This window comes from Cucumis melo, chromosome 7 (assembly GCF_025177605.1).
Source record: "Cucumis melo cultivar AY chromosome 7, USDA_Cmelo_AY_1.0, whole genome shotgun sequence".
Classification (NCBI taxonomy): domain Eukaryota; kingdom Viridiplantae; phylum Streptophyta; class Magnoliopsida; order Cucurbitales; family Cucurbitaceae; genus Cucumis; species Cucumis melo.
In genome coordinates, this window is record NC_066863.1 from 9,909,084 (window position 1) to 9,925,278 (window position 16,195).

The 16,195-nt window shown below is 35.1% G+C and overlaps 1 protein-coding gene across 2 annotated transcripts; it reads left to right on the top strand.

Moving 5' to 3' along the window:
- The first annotated feature begins 3,344 nt into the window (after positions 1–3,344).
- On the top strand, positions 3,345–12,398 carry LOC103487545 (uncharacterized ATP-dependent helicase C29A10.10c-like). Of its 2 annotated transcripts, XR_537289.3 has the most exons (9): positions 3,345–3,495; positions 4,556–6,011; positions 6,872–7,060; positions 7,562–7,657; positions 7,757–7,919; positions 8,869–8,998; positions 9,093–10,859; positions 10,978–11,692; positions 11,773–12,398. XR_537289.3 is itself a non-coding variant. In XM_008445884.3 (8 exons), the coding sequence occupies exons 2-8, from the start codon at positions 4,664–4,666 to the stop codon at positions 11,404–11,406; spliced, it is 4,122 nt and encodes a 1,373-aa protein (XP_008444106.2). In that variant the 5' UTR covers positions 3,345–3,495; positions 4,556–4,663; the 3' UTR covers positions 11,407–12,398. The 2 variants fall into 2 exon arrangements, 1 of the variants encoding a protein (XP_008444106.2); XM_008445884.3 differs by having other exon boundaries at positions 10,978–12,398.
- The last annotated feature ends 3,797 nt before the right edge of the window (positions 12,399–16,195 follow it).

Genomic DNA, 16,195 nt, shown 5'->3' on the forward strand with positions numbered 1-16,195 from the left:
TAGCTTTCGACCAATCTTTGTTGTTTATTTTATTTTATTTTCTTTTGTACAATTAGTTTCTCATAGTTTTTGGTAAAAGAAAATGCAAACCAAACATCTCTCTTAAGATAGTGTTTGGTTCACCAACATGGATTGAGTTGGGTTGGTACAATATACTAACTCGGAGTGTTTGGGTACAAATTATCCAAGATTATAATAACCACCCCTTGCTATATGTAATGCTACTATGTACTCCTCAATCAGCTACAAGACCTCCATTTACTACAATATTTATTATTTGTTACAATTTTTACTATTTTACATTCATCATTTTTTATTATTTGTTACAATGCTTACTATTTTCTTTTCAAACTAAAATAGTTTACATCTTAAACACATACCATTATAATCTAAACTAAAACAATCTAAACCCCAAGCACAAACTATTATAACCCAACTATAATAACCTAAGACTATAATAGCCAACTCATTGCCCCAAATACCTCATTGTTCGACCCACCAACATTTAAATATTGGTGGAGTTGACTTGATATATTTTACCAACTCACTGCAACTCTTCCATTATTTTAATGTTTTCAATGCTCTATTTATTGGCCACCATCGACGAGTATCGTTGCCACATCATGGGAATCAAATCTAGCAACCAACTTTCATACGCCCAACTTCGAGCTCCGACAAAAACTCTGACAACTAACTTTGTGAGACTCGTGGCTAAAAAAGAGGAGTCATTTTGGGAAATAAGAAGCTAAGTAAAAGATTTTAAAGAAAGAAGTTTTTTAGGACTTAAGCGTTTTGATGCTTGGCATTTTGAAGATCGCAACGGGAGGTGAGGGAGAAGGCGAGAAAGACTAAGTAGACAGTTCAAGGTTCAACGCGAGCTGAAGCTAGGCATTCTGAAGAAAAATGTTTAGTCAGTGAGTGATTTTCCAAAAAACAATTTTAAGACTTTATAACTTTCTTCTAAGTTTATGGTTGTTTTGTAATGATTATTTACCTTCTAATATTTGATTTATACTTGAGGTTACAATAGATAGGTTATCAATTATCACCGAGAAAAATATCTAACAAAATAAAGAAAATCTCCTGAGAAGTATTAGTTTAACACAAAAAAAAAAAAAAAGAAAAAAGATAATTAAAAAAGAAGATCTAATAATAATAATTATTAAAAAAATACTCTAGAAGAATGAAAAAAATATGTATTTTAAAAAAATATTATTGTGATTAAATAAAATACGTATTTGGAACGGCTCAGAAAAAAGTTTTTCAAAAATTCATTTTTATTAATTTCCAAGGTTTGCGGTAGTTGTCGGAGTTGGTGGTTGGAAGTTCGCCAACGGTGTTATCACCCATGAATTTGGTTTCTTAATCCAAGGAATTTTATTACAAGTGTCCAAACATGAGTTTGGCTTTAAATGCCAAACCTCTCCTAATTCCAAATCATATTTTATAAAAATCATATACGTTAAAAACACATTAGACATTAAACTAAAAGTTTAAAGTCTATTAGACTATCTTTAAAGTTGAATAATCTATAAAAACAAAAATTAAACATTTATAACTAGATTTGTAATTTAAATCTTTTCATCTGATTTTACTATTTCTATAGAACTTTTAATCAAGTTCCTAAACAAAGAAAGAGAGAAAAGTTATGGATCCACCGTTGAGCAAGAATAATTAATTATATGATTCACTAAAAGTATGAGACTAATATTGAACATTTAAAAGTAAAACGACTTATGTGAAAAATTTGATTCTTTGTTTAGTTTATTAAGATAAAAGTTCATTTCAACTATTCAACTATATTAACCAACATAAGAATTCAATGAAATGTTATTAAACTTAGAGAAAGTATACTAATAAAGTAAATTTATTAATATCTCTTACATTATTACAAATATCTTCATGTCCTTTGGGGCCATGCTATAGTATTAAGTGGAAGTGTGATTTAAATCGTAAAGATATTGGTAAAAAACGTAAATGATAATATATTATTTAGAAATAAAAAAGAGTATAGTTGAGAATTAAGCGGCTATTAAAATGTGTTTTCTTTAAATAGAAACTACATCCAGCTTGTAACACCATCCTTCAGGAAACATTTCTTTTTTTCTTTTTTTCTTTTTTTCTTTTTTACATTTATATATATAGACAAATCTTTTTCATTTTATAATTTTATTTCGAGTAAACCAGTCATTAATGAATATTCTAAAAAGAAGGTGTCATTAATGAATTGCATATTTAGATGAATGAAAAGTCAAAAGTTGGGGGATCTATAACTATTTCATCTTTTTTCTTTTTTAAATTAAGGTTAAAAATACAACTATATTATTATGTACATGCCTACCAAATATTTTTCAACTTTAAACCAAATTTTGTAAAAGAAAAAGATGATAAATTTTGTTTTTATTCGAAAGTTTTCTCATCGTAAAAGAATAGTGAAAAAAAGTAAGTAATAAAGTTTGGTAAAAATAAATAATCAATTTAAAATGGTATCAAGCAATATTATTAACATTGATTCTAAAAGATCAAATAAGTTTCTACCTGGTTCCAAAGATGTAATTTTAGTTTATGTTTTTCAATAGATCTTAAAAGTAATTTAAGTTGTTGCTCGATGGTTAATGTTCCCCATTAGCATTTTTAATATAATTAATAAACTAAAATAATATTTGAAAAATAAATTGAAAATTTCTTTTAAGATATTTTTAAAAATTTACCGACTTTATACATCATTTCAATTATTTTTCATATGGACCGTGTTTGTTTTAGCATAAGAAACCGAATATAGTTTAACTTTTGGTTTTTGTAATAAATTTAATAAATCATAAACAAAGGGTTGTTAAGGAGAAAAATTAAAATATGGAATATTTGCTACCATTATTACAAAGAAAACGATGAGAAAGACTGTGGGAACAAACTTGAATGGGTTGTGAAATAAGATGGAAAAAGAAAAAGAAATGAAGTATCAAATTTAGAAGTTAGATGTTGAAAAATAGTGTTCCTTCCTAAAGAATTGAGCTAAAAAAAGACACAAGAGGTGAATTAATTGTGGAGGATATTACCGAATATGCCCTTTAATTTGGGAAGGGAAAGAGCCATGTAGCAGGGATGTAATAGTCTATTCACAATAAAAGGGTTGTAAAATGTAATTATGTTGGGGAAGTATTGAAAGGATAATTAATATATAAAATAATTTAATTTGTATTTTTATAAATAAATAGATAAATAAATTAAAAAAAAAAATATATAGGGGAAAAAACCGGGAGAAAATTTAACGGTGAACGGAGAAAATCGGAAGCCGGGAAGGAGTCTCGATATTTCCTATATAAACCCCCATGACACCTTGCCTTCCCTCATATTTGCATTCTCTTTCTTCCTCGCTCTTGCTTGCTCTGACTCTTAAATCAAAGAGCTTCCTTTTCTTCTCTCTCTCTCTCTCTCTCTCTCATCTCTCTCTCTCTCTCCACTTATGCATTCAAGGATTCAAGGACTACCCATAAGGTAAAATTCTCCAACCACAAATACCCACCAATTTTTTTTCTCCCTTTTCTTTCAGCCTAGAAATTTGAGGGCGTTCCTAAGATCAGTCGTCTTCCACTAATGAGATTCAAATTGCTTAATTCTTGCCTTTGACTATTGGTTGGTTACATTACTTTTGAATCTGTACTGCCTATTATTGATTAGATTTATATTCGTCCGTTCGATCTCTAAGTTAGGTTGTTCTTGATTGGAATTGTAATGAGAGATTGGATTCTGGGATTCAAGTGCTTTTGGTTAGTTCTTGCTGGTTTGGTAATTTTGACGACTGAGGAAGAGGAATTGATTGAAGGCGTGTGCATGATTTCTTTGTTTATCTCTATTTCCCCTTTTTTGCCCTAGAAAGAAGCTTCTTGGTCGTGATTAAATATTGGGTTTATTTGGTTCAATGGCGGCTCCCTTGATCTGGTGCGATTTACTGGATTTTCAGTCGAACTGTCTTGCACTGTTTTTTGGTACCTTGAATGCCTAATTGGTTTGACACGCGGACGTTGTTATTCTGTTTTCGCCAATTAAGCGTCGTGGTTGAGTTTAAGCCTGCTCCTTAGTTTGCTCCATGTTTACTTGGTGTTCTTTGTCGTGGTGAGTCTGGTAACGTTAGTGGTTGTCGTTTGCAATCTTTCTTGGCGTTCTGAATCACGTGGGATTTAATAATCTGGATGGTGTTGTATGCAGTATCTTAAGTTGTGGATTCTACCGAAAGTTATACATTTTACTTCAACAATTTTATGGTGCATACATGACTGATGTTTTAATATCCTTCTCATATAAGTTGTTCCCTATTGAAGAGTTGATTTGTTTACATTGGAGCCCATAGGATCTCTACAACCTTGAACCATGATGATTAAACCTTTATGAATTAAAGCTTGGATCTTTCTTTCTTTCTTTCTTTTTTTTTTTTTTTGCCACATTGACTGTTCTTGTCTTTTAATTTTTTGCACTTATTTCCTTTTTCATGTGTTGGTGATTCTTTCTTTTCTATGTATACTATATAACTGTATTTCATTCATATATGGACTTGCAGTTGAGGTTCAAGGTTTATTGGTCTCACATCCTTTTCAAGTTCGGCATTGGAGATAACTGTATCAATAGGGACTGTTAACTATTTAGTTTTTATGCATTTTTGTATGACATGGGTTCTCGAGGAAGATTACTATTTGATCTTAATGAACCCCCTGTCGAGGATAATGAAGATAGTGATGGTCTTGTCTTTCAGCCTCAGAAGGCTCAACCACCTTCAAATTCCCATGCTTCCGACTTGTTTCCAGCATCAGGAGGTTCCCAAAGACTATTAAACAACCACGCATTTTCTCATGCATCTTCTGTCTCAGGTTTTCAGCCTTTTGTTCGTAGTAAACTTGGTTCTAATCCTGAAATTGGAGAAGAACAAAAGAAAATATCAGATCAAGATTCAAAGACTACGCCATCATCTAAATTAAGTAATGTTGAGACTGCAGCCCCCGCCTTGGTTTCTGGTCCTAGAGACACTCAATCGGTGGAAAGGGAAGAAGGAGAATGGTCAGATGCGGAGGGTTCTGGTGATATAAACGGGGGCAGTATTTTGCATAAACAGTTAAAAACTTCACAAGAAAAGGGCCTACTTTCTCCTTCCCGTGATTTTTCTGAGAATAATTTATGCAACCTCAAAATTTCTGATAGTACACTAGACAAAAGTAATAACCATGTTCCTTCAACATCAGATCAGGAGCCAAATGATAGGAAAAGTAACAGTATCCTAAATACAGAAGGCAATGCAAAACTCGATACATCTACTGATACTGTGCAGGAAGAAACTGGGTTGCTTCCAAAACAAAGAGAAGTAAAGGGTATCGAAGCAAGTCATGCTCTAAAATGTGCTAATAATCCGGGAAAGAGGAAGATAGATCAACATTTAGAAGCCAAGCTTGGGAAGAAGCGTAATAGGCAGACAATGTTTCTTAATTTAGAAGATGTGAAGCTGGCTGGGCCTATGAAAACTTCAACGCCTCGAAGGCAAACATTTCCACCTCCTATAACCACTCGCATTGTAAAGGAAGTTCATAATAATACAACCCAAGCTAATGAACGTATTGGGGAAAAACAGACTAATAAAGACCAGAAACAAGGTGATGTTTCAAGTCATGAAGGAAGTATTTCCTTGGAATCTGGTGAATCTAAATTGGACAGTAATGGTGATATGAGTTCAGGATTACTAGCTCGGCCAAACAGGCCAAACAATGATGGAGATATCCCAGCAGAGGCATCCTTACCACCAATTCCTAGACAAGGTTCATGGAAGATACCGACAGATTCAAGGTTGCAGAGAAACATGCAGGCTTCCAATCGGAAACCAGTTATATCTAATCAAAGTTCTGACCACAAGCAGATAAATAAGAAGCATCTTCCTTCCAAGAAGCAGAATTCTGTTAGTACTTATCAAGACTCATCAGTTGAACGACTTATACGGGAGGTGACGAATGAAAAGTTTTGGCATCACCCAGGTACAATTATTATTTTATTTGTTATTTCTAAAGGGGTGTCAATTTCTTCCAAGGTTATCTCATTATGCAGTTGTGTCGAAAGGTTTCCATCAAATTCAAGATTGGTTGGGCTGCTTTAACTTTCAACCATTTTAAATTTTGCATTTGTATCCTATGGATCTAAATTTTGCTTTCTAGCCCTCATTATCAAGTATGCCCTTTAGAATGTGAAACTATGGTGTTAGTAGTATGCAGTTGATGATTTACCTGCTCATTTTGATTCTTATCTCTTATTCTTTCTGAAATTGTGGGTTAAGTTGGATCCCTCTAGTAGTGGCTATAAAGTGTGATGTTTATCTTGCTCAGGCCCACACATAACAGACGGGATCCTACAGCTATATGAGGTGGGTTTTCCTCTAGGGATCCTGCTGGATGGAAGGACATCCTTTCATATTGAATATTGAACCACAAATTTCTTTTATGCTTTGGCAAAATCACCCTTCTAAAAAAGAAACTTGTTACTTTGGTTTTTGAATTAACTATTACTAACTGTTTGTTTTTCCACGTTTCTCTCCACTCTAATCTTTTTTGCATTTCAAGCTTGTGGTGTAGTTAAAGTCTTAACTTTTTAGGTAGAAATAATGAAAATATTGAGTAATACTAGTGTTACTATTTCTACAACAATAAAATGACAAAAACAACTTTCATTACATGCAGCTATTGTCTTATTTTCTTTTTCTTTTTCAAAATTTTAGTTTAGACCACTGCCAATTTGTTGTAAATTGTAATTTGGTGGTAGGAACGGTTGTTCTCTACCAATCAGTTTATTTATTTATTTTTGTTCTCTCTATCACTTAACTGAATGCATTTTCATGTAACAGAGGAAACTGAACTCCAATGTGTTCCTGGTCGGTTTGAGTCTGTGGAAGAATACATCAAAGTGTTTGAACCTTTGTTATTTGAGGAATGCCGGGCTCAACTTTACAGTACATGGGAAGAACTATCTGAAACATTCTCGAGAGATACACATGCGATGGTTCGTGTCAAGAATATTGATAGGAGGGAAAGAGGTACTTACAGTTTTATATGCAGCCTTTATGTTTGCATTATAATCTTTTTTAAAAAAATCAATTTCAATTAGTTTCATTTCAAGCTATTCTGTGAGTTGAAAGTTTGTGTTTATGTTTTGGTTTAGCTTCATAATTAGAACAAGAGAAAATAGGCTTGAAATGTTAGTCTATTGAAATGTTGCAGCTTATTAAGTTGGTTTAATTTATAGGCGGCGCTTTCGACCAGCAAGATTAGGATTTATATGATGTGCTATAATATTTTGCAGCATACTGAAGGTTTTATATATAACATATTATCATTAATTTTGTTGTTATCAGCATCATGAACCTATCTTCATTTGTGTTTTGTAAAGTCTTCCCCTGTGTGGAAAAGGGCAATCTGTTTCTTTTCTGTTTGCTAGGTCTGGTAAACTATAAAATTATTGCATACAATGCCAAAAACAAAGCTAACTTCTTACTGTGCACAGAGAAATAGTTGCTAAACCTGGCTTATTTTCTTAGGATGGTATGATGTAATAGTTCTTCCTGTGAACGAGTGTAAATGGTCATTCAAGGAGGGTGATGTGGCAGTTCTTTCGAGTCCTAGACCTGGATCAGGTTTGATATAATATTCCTTCCAAGCTTATAATAACTGTGATGCGACTGCTTTTCCGTTGTGCTGTTCTTGCTAAAATTATATTCGTATATGCTGAGCAGTTAGATCAAAGAGGAACAACGGTATGTCTGTTGACGATGATGAAGACCAGGAATCCGGTGGACGTGTGGCTGGAACTGTTCGAAGACACATTCCCCTTGACACCCGTGATCCTCCAGGGGCTATTCTTCATTTTTATGTTGGGGACTCATATGATCCTAATAGGTAGGTTCATATTCAATTTCTTCAATATGATGATGGTTGTTTCCATGCCATTTTATGTGGAGTGCATCAGTGAACAAAATGTCTACAACTCCTCTTGTAGAAGAATTTAGAAGAAAAACTTTTTTCATTTTTATGTATCGTACTTGTGAGTTTCTAATTAGTAGTTTATTTCAGTGTACAGTCTTAGTGATATTTTTGTTATCCTCTAAATGATGTGTCTATAATGCTGCTCTGCTTGAAGGCACTTGTCAAGTATCTTCTCATTGTAGTTCTGAGTTGTGCCATGTGAATTCTACTCGGAAGTATCTTCCAAGTACTATAGTCTATGCTGTACTGCAAAGATTAGCATTGCTTGCAGATTTCTTCTAGTCTCATTTTTGATACTATGGTCCTACTTTTGAGTTCCAGTTATAAAGAGTACTGAAAAATTAAACAGCTTATTTACTCATTATTTGTTGTGTCTTGAATATGAATTTGGTTTGCATGTGACTTGACATTTTTTTAACGGATTAGAACAGTGCTGGATAAGCTAGGCTTTGCTTTGCTTGCTCTAACTTTTTTTTAAGGATGTGTTTTTTGGAAATTCTACTATTGTTTGATTTAAAAGTAAGATAGTTGTTTGAAAGGAAGTAAAATGTCATTCCTCCTATAGATCATCACATATTATCCCTTATAGCTTTTGTCACTTTTATTTCTATCTGTAATTAGTATGAAGAATTGTTGGAAACGTGGACTACTTTGAAGTATTATTAAGCTACTATCATTGTCAATGTTGATTTCTTATCATTAGTGCCATTATTGTTTTTTGACCAGAAAAGGAGGCTATTTAATTTCTTTTTCAAAATTCCTGTGGGTTACTCCTAAAATCCACCTTGTTTCCTATATGACTTTTTAAAATATGTATTAATTTCTATGATTTTTCATATTATTACTTTTTTTTGAGTCGCAGGATTGAAGAAGATCATATACTCAGAAAACTTCAGACGAAGAATGTTTGGTTTCTAACAGTGCTCGGTTCTCTTGCAACAACCCAGCGAGAGTATGTTGCCCTGCATGCATTTCGTCGGCTCAATATGCAGGTAATGGTGTTGGCATAGCTTTGGATTAAAGGCTGCCTTATTTATTCCCCCTCTAATTATTATCATTGTGCCAATTGTTTACTATATGTATCAGATGCAATCTTCAATCCTTCAGCCTAGCCCTGAGCAATTTCCAAAGTATGAGCAACAATCGCCTGCTATGCCCGAGTGTTTCACGCAAAATTTTGTTGATTATCTGCATAGGACCTTCAACGGTCCCCAGCTATCTGCAATCCAATGGGCAGCAACGCATACAGCTGCTGGTACGAGCAGTGGAACAGTCAAGAGGCAAGAGCCATGGCCTTTTACACTCGTACAAGGTCCTCCTGGAACAGGTAAGACACATACAGTTTGGGGAATGCTGAATGTTATACATCTGGTTCAATATCAGCACTACTATACTTCGTTGCTCAAGAAACTAGCACCAGAAAGCTATAAACAAGCTCATGAGAGCAGCTCGGATCATGTCAATACTGGATCCATTGATGAGGTACTCCAAAGCATGGACCAAAATCTTTTACGCACTCTTCCCACATTGTGCCCTAAACCTAGAATGCTAGTCTGTGCTCCTTCGAATGCTGCAACAGATGAACTTCTTGCTCGTGTTCTTGATCGGGGGTTTATTGATGGAGAAATGAAGGTGTATCGACCCGATGTTGCTCGAGTTGGTGTTGATTCACAAACTCGTGCTGCCCAAGCAGTTTCTGTTGAGCGTAGAACAGAACAACTTTTGGTCAAAAGTCGAGACGAAGTTTTAAGATGGATGCACCAGCTAAAAGTTCGTGAAACTCAATTAGCTCAGCAAATGAATAGTCTACAGAGAGAACTTAATGTTGCTGCTGCTGCCGTTCGCTCTCAAGGTTCTGTTGGTGTTGACCCCGATGTTCTGGTGGCTCGTGACCAAAACAGAGATGCGTTGTTGCAGAACCTTGCTGCTGTGATAGAAGGTAGGGATAAAATTCTAGTTGAGATGTCACGCCTCCTTATTTTAGAAAGTAGATATCGTCCTAACAGCAATTTCAATATGGAGGATGCACGAGCTAGTCTTGAGGCTAGTTTTGCCAATGAGGCTGAGATAGTTTTCACTACAGTATCAAGCAGTGGTCGCAAATTGTTTTCTCGACTTTCTCATGGTTTTGACATGGTAGTCATTGATGAGGCAGCCCAAGCAAGTGAAGTAGCTGTTCTTCCCCCACTTTCACTTGGTGCAGCAAGGTGTGTGCTCGTTGGAGATCCCCAGCAGCTCCCAGCCACGGTTATCAGTAAAGCAGCAGGAACATTGTTGTACAGTAGAAGTCTATTCGAAAGATTCCAGCAAGCGGGATGTCCCACTATGTTGTTATCGGTGCAGTACAGAATGCATCCTCAGATACGTGATTTCCCTTCAAGGTACTTCTACCAAGGACGCCTTACTGACAGTGAAAGTGTTGCTAACTTACCTGATGAGACATACTACAAGGACCCTTTGCTTAGACCTTACACTTTCTTTGATATTACACATGGGCGGGAATCTCATAGAGGGGGATCCGTTTCATATCAAAATATTCATGAAGCACAATTTTGTCTTCGTATGTATGAACATCTACAAAAAACAGTGAAGTCATTAGGCATAGGTAAAGTTTCAGTTGGTATTATAACACCATACAAGCTCCAATTGAAGTGTCTCCAACGTGAGTTTGAGGAGGTTCTGAACTCTGAAGAAGGGAAGGATCTATATATTAATACTGTTGATGCTTTCCAAGGGCAAGAAAGGGATGTGATTATCATGTCTTGTGTGCGTGCCTCCAACCATGGCGTTGGCTTTGTTGCAGATATTCGTCGAATGAATGTAGCATTGACCCGTGCAAGGAGGGCTCTTTGGGTATGTTTCTATTTTTTTCTCTCCATTAAGCATTTGTAGTCACTCTCACTCCTACATAGATACTTTTACTATTATCTGACAATTTGAATACTTTGATATTGATCTTCTTTCAAACCAGGTAATGGGTAATGCTAATGCTCTGATTCAGTCTGATGATTGGGCTGCGTTGATCACTGATGCTAAGGCAAGGAACTGTTACATGGATATGGAATCTATCCCCAAGGACTTCCTCGGACAGAAAGGGTCTACTCAATCCACTTTGCCTGGGAAGAACTCTTCCAACATTAGGGGTTTGAGATCAGCTCTTCCAAGACATAGGACTCTGGATATACATGTGGAGTCGAGGTCTGGAACACCATCAGAAGATGATGAGAAATCTAATTCTGTGGTAATCACTAGGAATGGAAATTACCGGCCTTCTAAGGCTGCTGTAGAGAATTCCTCAGAAGACTTCGATCAGTCAGGCGAAAAATTGAGAGATACTTGGCAATATGGTATGCAGAAAAGGCAAGGTTCTGCTGGGACTGTTGGGAAAAGAGATATTTAATCGAGGTTTTTGAATTGGTTTGAATGGTTCAGAGAGGAGGAAACCTCTCGATAATTTTATGTGTGCATCCTCATGATGCTCAAGCCTACCCTTCATGCTGATCCCAAGCAGTGTCCGAGTGCGTTATTGTTGTGGCGAACTTAACCCTAATCAATTGAAGATAATAGCAAAACCATACAGTAAGGACTTAGGTTGCACAGCATCTGCAGACATCTGTTGTGGGATGAGGGGGATCCATTTTTTTTGGTTCAATGGATCCTTTTGGGTTACTAGCGTGGCAAGAAAGGTGAGCTTGTTGTTTGAGACTTATCGTGAAGTTCGGCCATTCGATTCCTTTGCCTCACAGTATAACATATGCATGTTTAGGGATCAAATCATGGTGCCCGAATGTTCCATCACGAGTTACAGGCTCTAATGGAATTGAATTGGGTGCTTCTGGTCAGTGGAATTACTGTCCTAAATTGCCTTGACTTGCTTGACGGTGAAACCTAAAAGCACTCGTGGGAGAAGGAGATCAACTCCCGGGGAGCTGGCCGAGGTAGGTAAAAATTCACTGGTAAAAGATGCTCAAAACATTATTTTGGACAATAAATGCATAAAAGATACCAGTTGAAGTTCTCACAGGCAATTAAGAAGGTGAGGGGTTGGAATATTGTGTTTTCTCGACCTTTTTTGAGGAAACATTGATCTTCAGCCCTTGCTTAGTTTGAATATATGGTTAAAGGGAGCTAAAATTATATTATGGGCAGCAAACAGCTGGGAATAGAAACCAATTTGTACAGAAACTAATGGGGGAGCAGGGGTTGTGTCTGAAGGCATCAAAATTTTGAATGGGCGTTAATACCAACTTGACTTGTGCATATACCCCCCCTCATTTGAAATTATAGTAATTCTTTTGTTGAAGTTTCTCTCTTTTTCTACCCTCAATTTAAACTGCTTACCACGTTTAATATTTATTTACATATGAATTGAAATTTTGCTTGTGGCGTCCATATTTGTTGGTCATTGAACAGGAAAAGCATTACACATGGGAGTTAGGTTATTAATGCCAATCAATGGGGATGCGTTTTTCTTTTTAGAAGCTTTGAATTGATTGAATTGATAATTCCTCTCTGTTGTCGTTTGTTTATGCTCAGTCTTGTCTGGAAATGAAAATAAACGAATACCTTTACTTCAAATAGAATGATAGCAATAAAAGAAAAAGTAGTGGAAGGTGTTGAAAATAGATTTTGAAACCATGGTGGTAAAAGAGGTGATGTCTCTACAAACGAGTAAAGAGGTTATGAGTTCATTATATGATGGTCATTTACCATGTAGTTAATTTTTTACCAGGTTTTTTACACTCAAATGTTGTACTCTGATCCTTTATATAAAGCATCTATAGTCTGTTTTGGATGCCTTCACTTGCATTTTCTCTGTATTTTCTTCCTCCCAGTTTAAACTTGTTGCTTTTATTTCAATATTGTTGTAAGCCTCATCTTAGATCGATGTAGCTAAGGTGAGTTTTCTAGTTTAGGATGATAGGATTGAAACTCATTGTATTTGGTTGGAGGATTTGGTTTTTAAGTTCTTTAATGCTTATTTGTTGATATTTCTGTTCTCGGATGTGTTGAGTATAAAGAAAAGATAATGTTAGAGTTTGATATCATCAACAAAAAGGCACCACAGGATCTTTCTTTCACGTGCTCCTCCCACCTTTTGAGACAATTGATGCTTCACTTTCTGTTTTTGTTAATTTTGGGTGCGAATATTTTTACAATAATTATTATTATTTTGAGCTATCCTTTCCTTTTGTTTCTTGTTATATTTTTTACTGAAAAAACATACTATTTATTTTCATTAGATAATCGTACAATGTACGGGAGTCTTTTTTGTTTGAGAAATTTAGCGCATTTTTTGTTTTTTTTTCATAAATAGCATATCTTTTAAAAATCATAAAATTGTTCTTCTCAGGTTAGATCGACCACATGATTTTCTAAAATATTAAAAATTTCCAATCTATTGATTGTATTGGCTTTTCTCGGTATGTCTTGGTAGACAATTAGACCAAGTTCTCATCATTTTTTAAATCTTTCCAAATCCTATTTATTTATTTTATCTTTTTTGAAAAAATTACTCAAACCTTCTCAAATTTTCCATCAAATCTTAACTATTTTTTTTCCTACTTTTGCCGATCTTCCAAATCTTATTTAATTCTTTTATCTTTTCAAAAAAATTATTCAAACCTTCGCAAATCTTTTATCAAATCTTAAATAATCTTTGCTACTTCCCCAATTCTTTCAACTATTTCTTGTAAATTTCCATTTTTCTTTTTCCTAATTTCTTTACTTTCTTTCATCAATTCATTTATCTTATGGAATTGCTAAAATTTGAGAGGTGAAAGGATTGATTAGGCAAAAGCAAGAAAGAAAGGGAATGTGAAAGAAGGTTTTGGGTCGAAGAAGAGAAGAATTGGGAAAAGGAAAAGCGGTAATTTATAAGAAATAGTTGGGGAAATTGGCAAAATTAATGAAAATTAGTTAAGATTTGGTGGAAAATTTGTGGATGTTTGAATAATTTGTTTAAAAAGATAAAAAAATAAATAATATTGGTGTTTAAATCGGTAGAATCTCGGTCTAATTCTCTACCGATGGACGAGAACCCAAAACAATCGATAAGAGAAAATTTTAATATTTTAGAAAAATCTCGATGGTCACTCTCGATTGAGATTGAATGAGAAAAACAAATTTACGAGTTTTTCAAAGTGTGTTATTTTTGGAATGTAAAACAAAATATGCTATTTTTTTGAAAATTTTCCTTTTTTTTTTTCCTTTAAAAGCCAATTCATTCAAAGCAACCAACTATAATTACAAGACTCCTTAAAAGGAGTGATGAGAGTGAATTCATAATAATACAAGGAGACCTAGTCACATTTTCAAAGCTAGAAGAAGAAGAACAAACAAACTCAATAACCAGAAGACACTGCAACATGGTGGTTTAAGCGGTATGTCACCCCATTTACGTTACACACGTGCCAATCAAAAGAGTCGACGTCATTAACTGACTCTGTTAACCTTACAGTTTCATCAACAAACTCAACCAATTCTAACCAACAAGAGCCTTAAGCTTAACATCGTTAACAAGTATAACGCAATCCGACTCCACAAAAACATGGGGAAGAGACCCATTGACAAAAAACCAACAATGACCTCTAAACCTCTAATCATTACCATTTCCAACATCTCAAAAACCTCGATGTGCCTTTTGTGGCCAACTCTTTCATAGCCAATTAGAATGAGAGTCAAAAGAGTCACGAACCACCTAACTGATCTCGTCCATCCCTCAGAAGTAACTCACGAGGCATCATAGTTAAACTTCCAATCGACACCATCAGGTGCGTAACCACAACTCTTGACTCATCTAAATCTCTTTCGATCGAGCGACAACAAACTCCTCTAGATGCAGGTAGATCTTGGCACTCAAATACCAAAACTTGTGCTAACACTTGCTTTGCTTTACAATGTTTCTGTAGGATGAAAAATTTGTGAAGAAAAAATAATATTATTTTATTCTCTCAAGCATTCCCATATTGGTTATTTTTTAATGTGCAAGCTCCCTTTTAAACTCATTGTTTGATCAATGGGTTTGGGCCCTTAGGGCACCTAAGTTTTGGAAGGAAGGAAGGAGGAGATAGGCAAATGTGGATATGCTATATCTCTATGAGTGTGCCGCCGTTCCTCAAGAGAGGAGAGATTAATGTTCTAGTTAATTGTGATTAACGTTTATTACCGTTTCAACTTCATTAATCTCATGGTCTTCTCATTCTTATTTTTGTCATAACAAAAGTTTCTCAAGCTATTCGTACTGAGGCTGTTTTATCCTGGGATGACGGGGCACTATTTTGTTTGCACGATCCAAAGCAGAGACGTTTCGCCTTTGCTGTTATGTTTTTTCTACGTACTAGTTTTCAAATTTCATCTGTTAGAACTTAATTCTTAATGGACTTACTGATGAATTATATGACTATTACAGTACCATAACTACTGCAAAAGAAGCGTGGGATGCACTGCAAAAGAAGTATGTTGTCAGTCGATACTTGCGATATCAAATAACTGGTGACAAATCTGTGGAGGCATAATCACATGAAATCCAGAAAATAGCCCATGAAATTATTAGTGAAGATATGCCACCTAACGATCAATTTGAAGTTGCTGTTATTATGGAAAGCTGCTTCCACTATGGAAGGATTTTAAGAACAGTCTAAGACACAAAACCAAGAGGAAAGCCTAATCACAAGATTAAGGATAGAGGAGGAGGCAAGGAAACATGATAAAAAAGAAAAGGTGAATGTTATCCCCAGAAAGAAGTCTATTGTAGTTTTGAAACCAGACCTGAAGCTGAAAGGAAACAAGATGAAATGAGAATCCAACAAACGGAATAACCCCTAGTCCAGAAATACGATACAAATTGTTTGTTATAATTGTAATAAGCTTGGACATTTAACTAGAAATTATAGAAACAAGAGTCGTCCTGCTGCGCAGGCGAACCTGATAGAAGATGAGTTAGTAGCTATGATTTATAAAGTTAATGTAATTGGGGGGAGATGGGTCTGAAGGTTGGTGGCTAGACACTGGTGTATTTTGCCATCTCTGCCATGACCCTAGTCTCTTTAGAAAATATAATGAGGTTACGTATAAGAATGTCTTTTTGGGAGATCATCACACACCCAAGGTGGCAGGCATTGGATAAGTAGAACTGAAATTCACATTCGGCAAGATGTTTGTACTGAAGGAAGTTCTGTATACTTCAG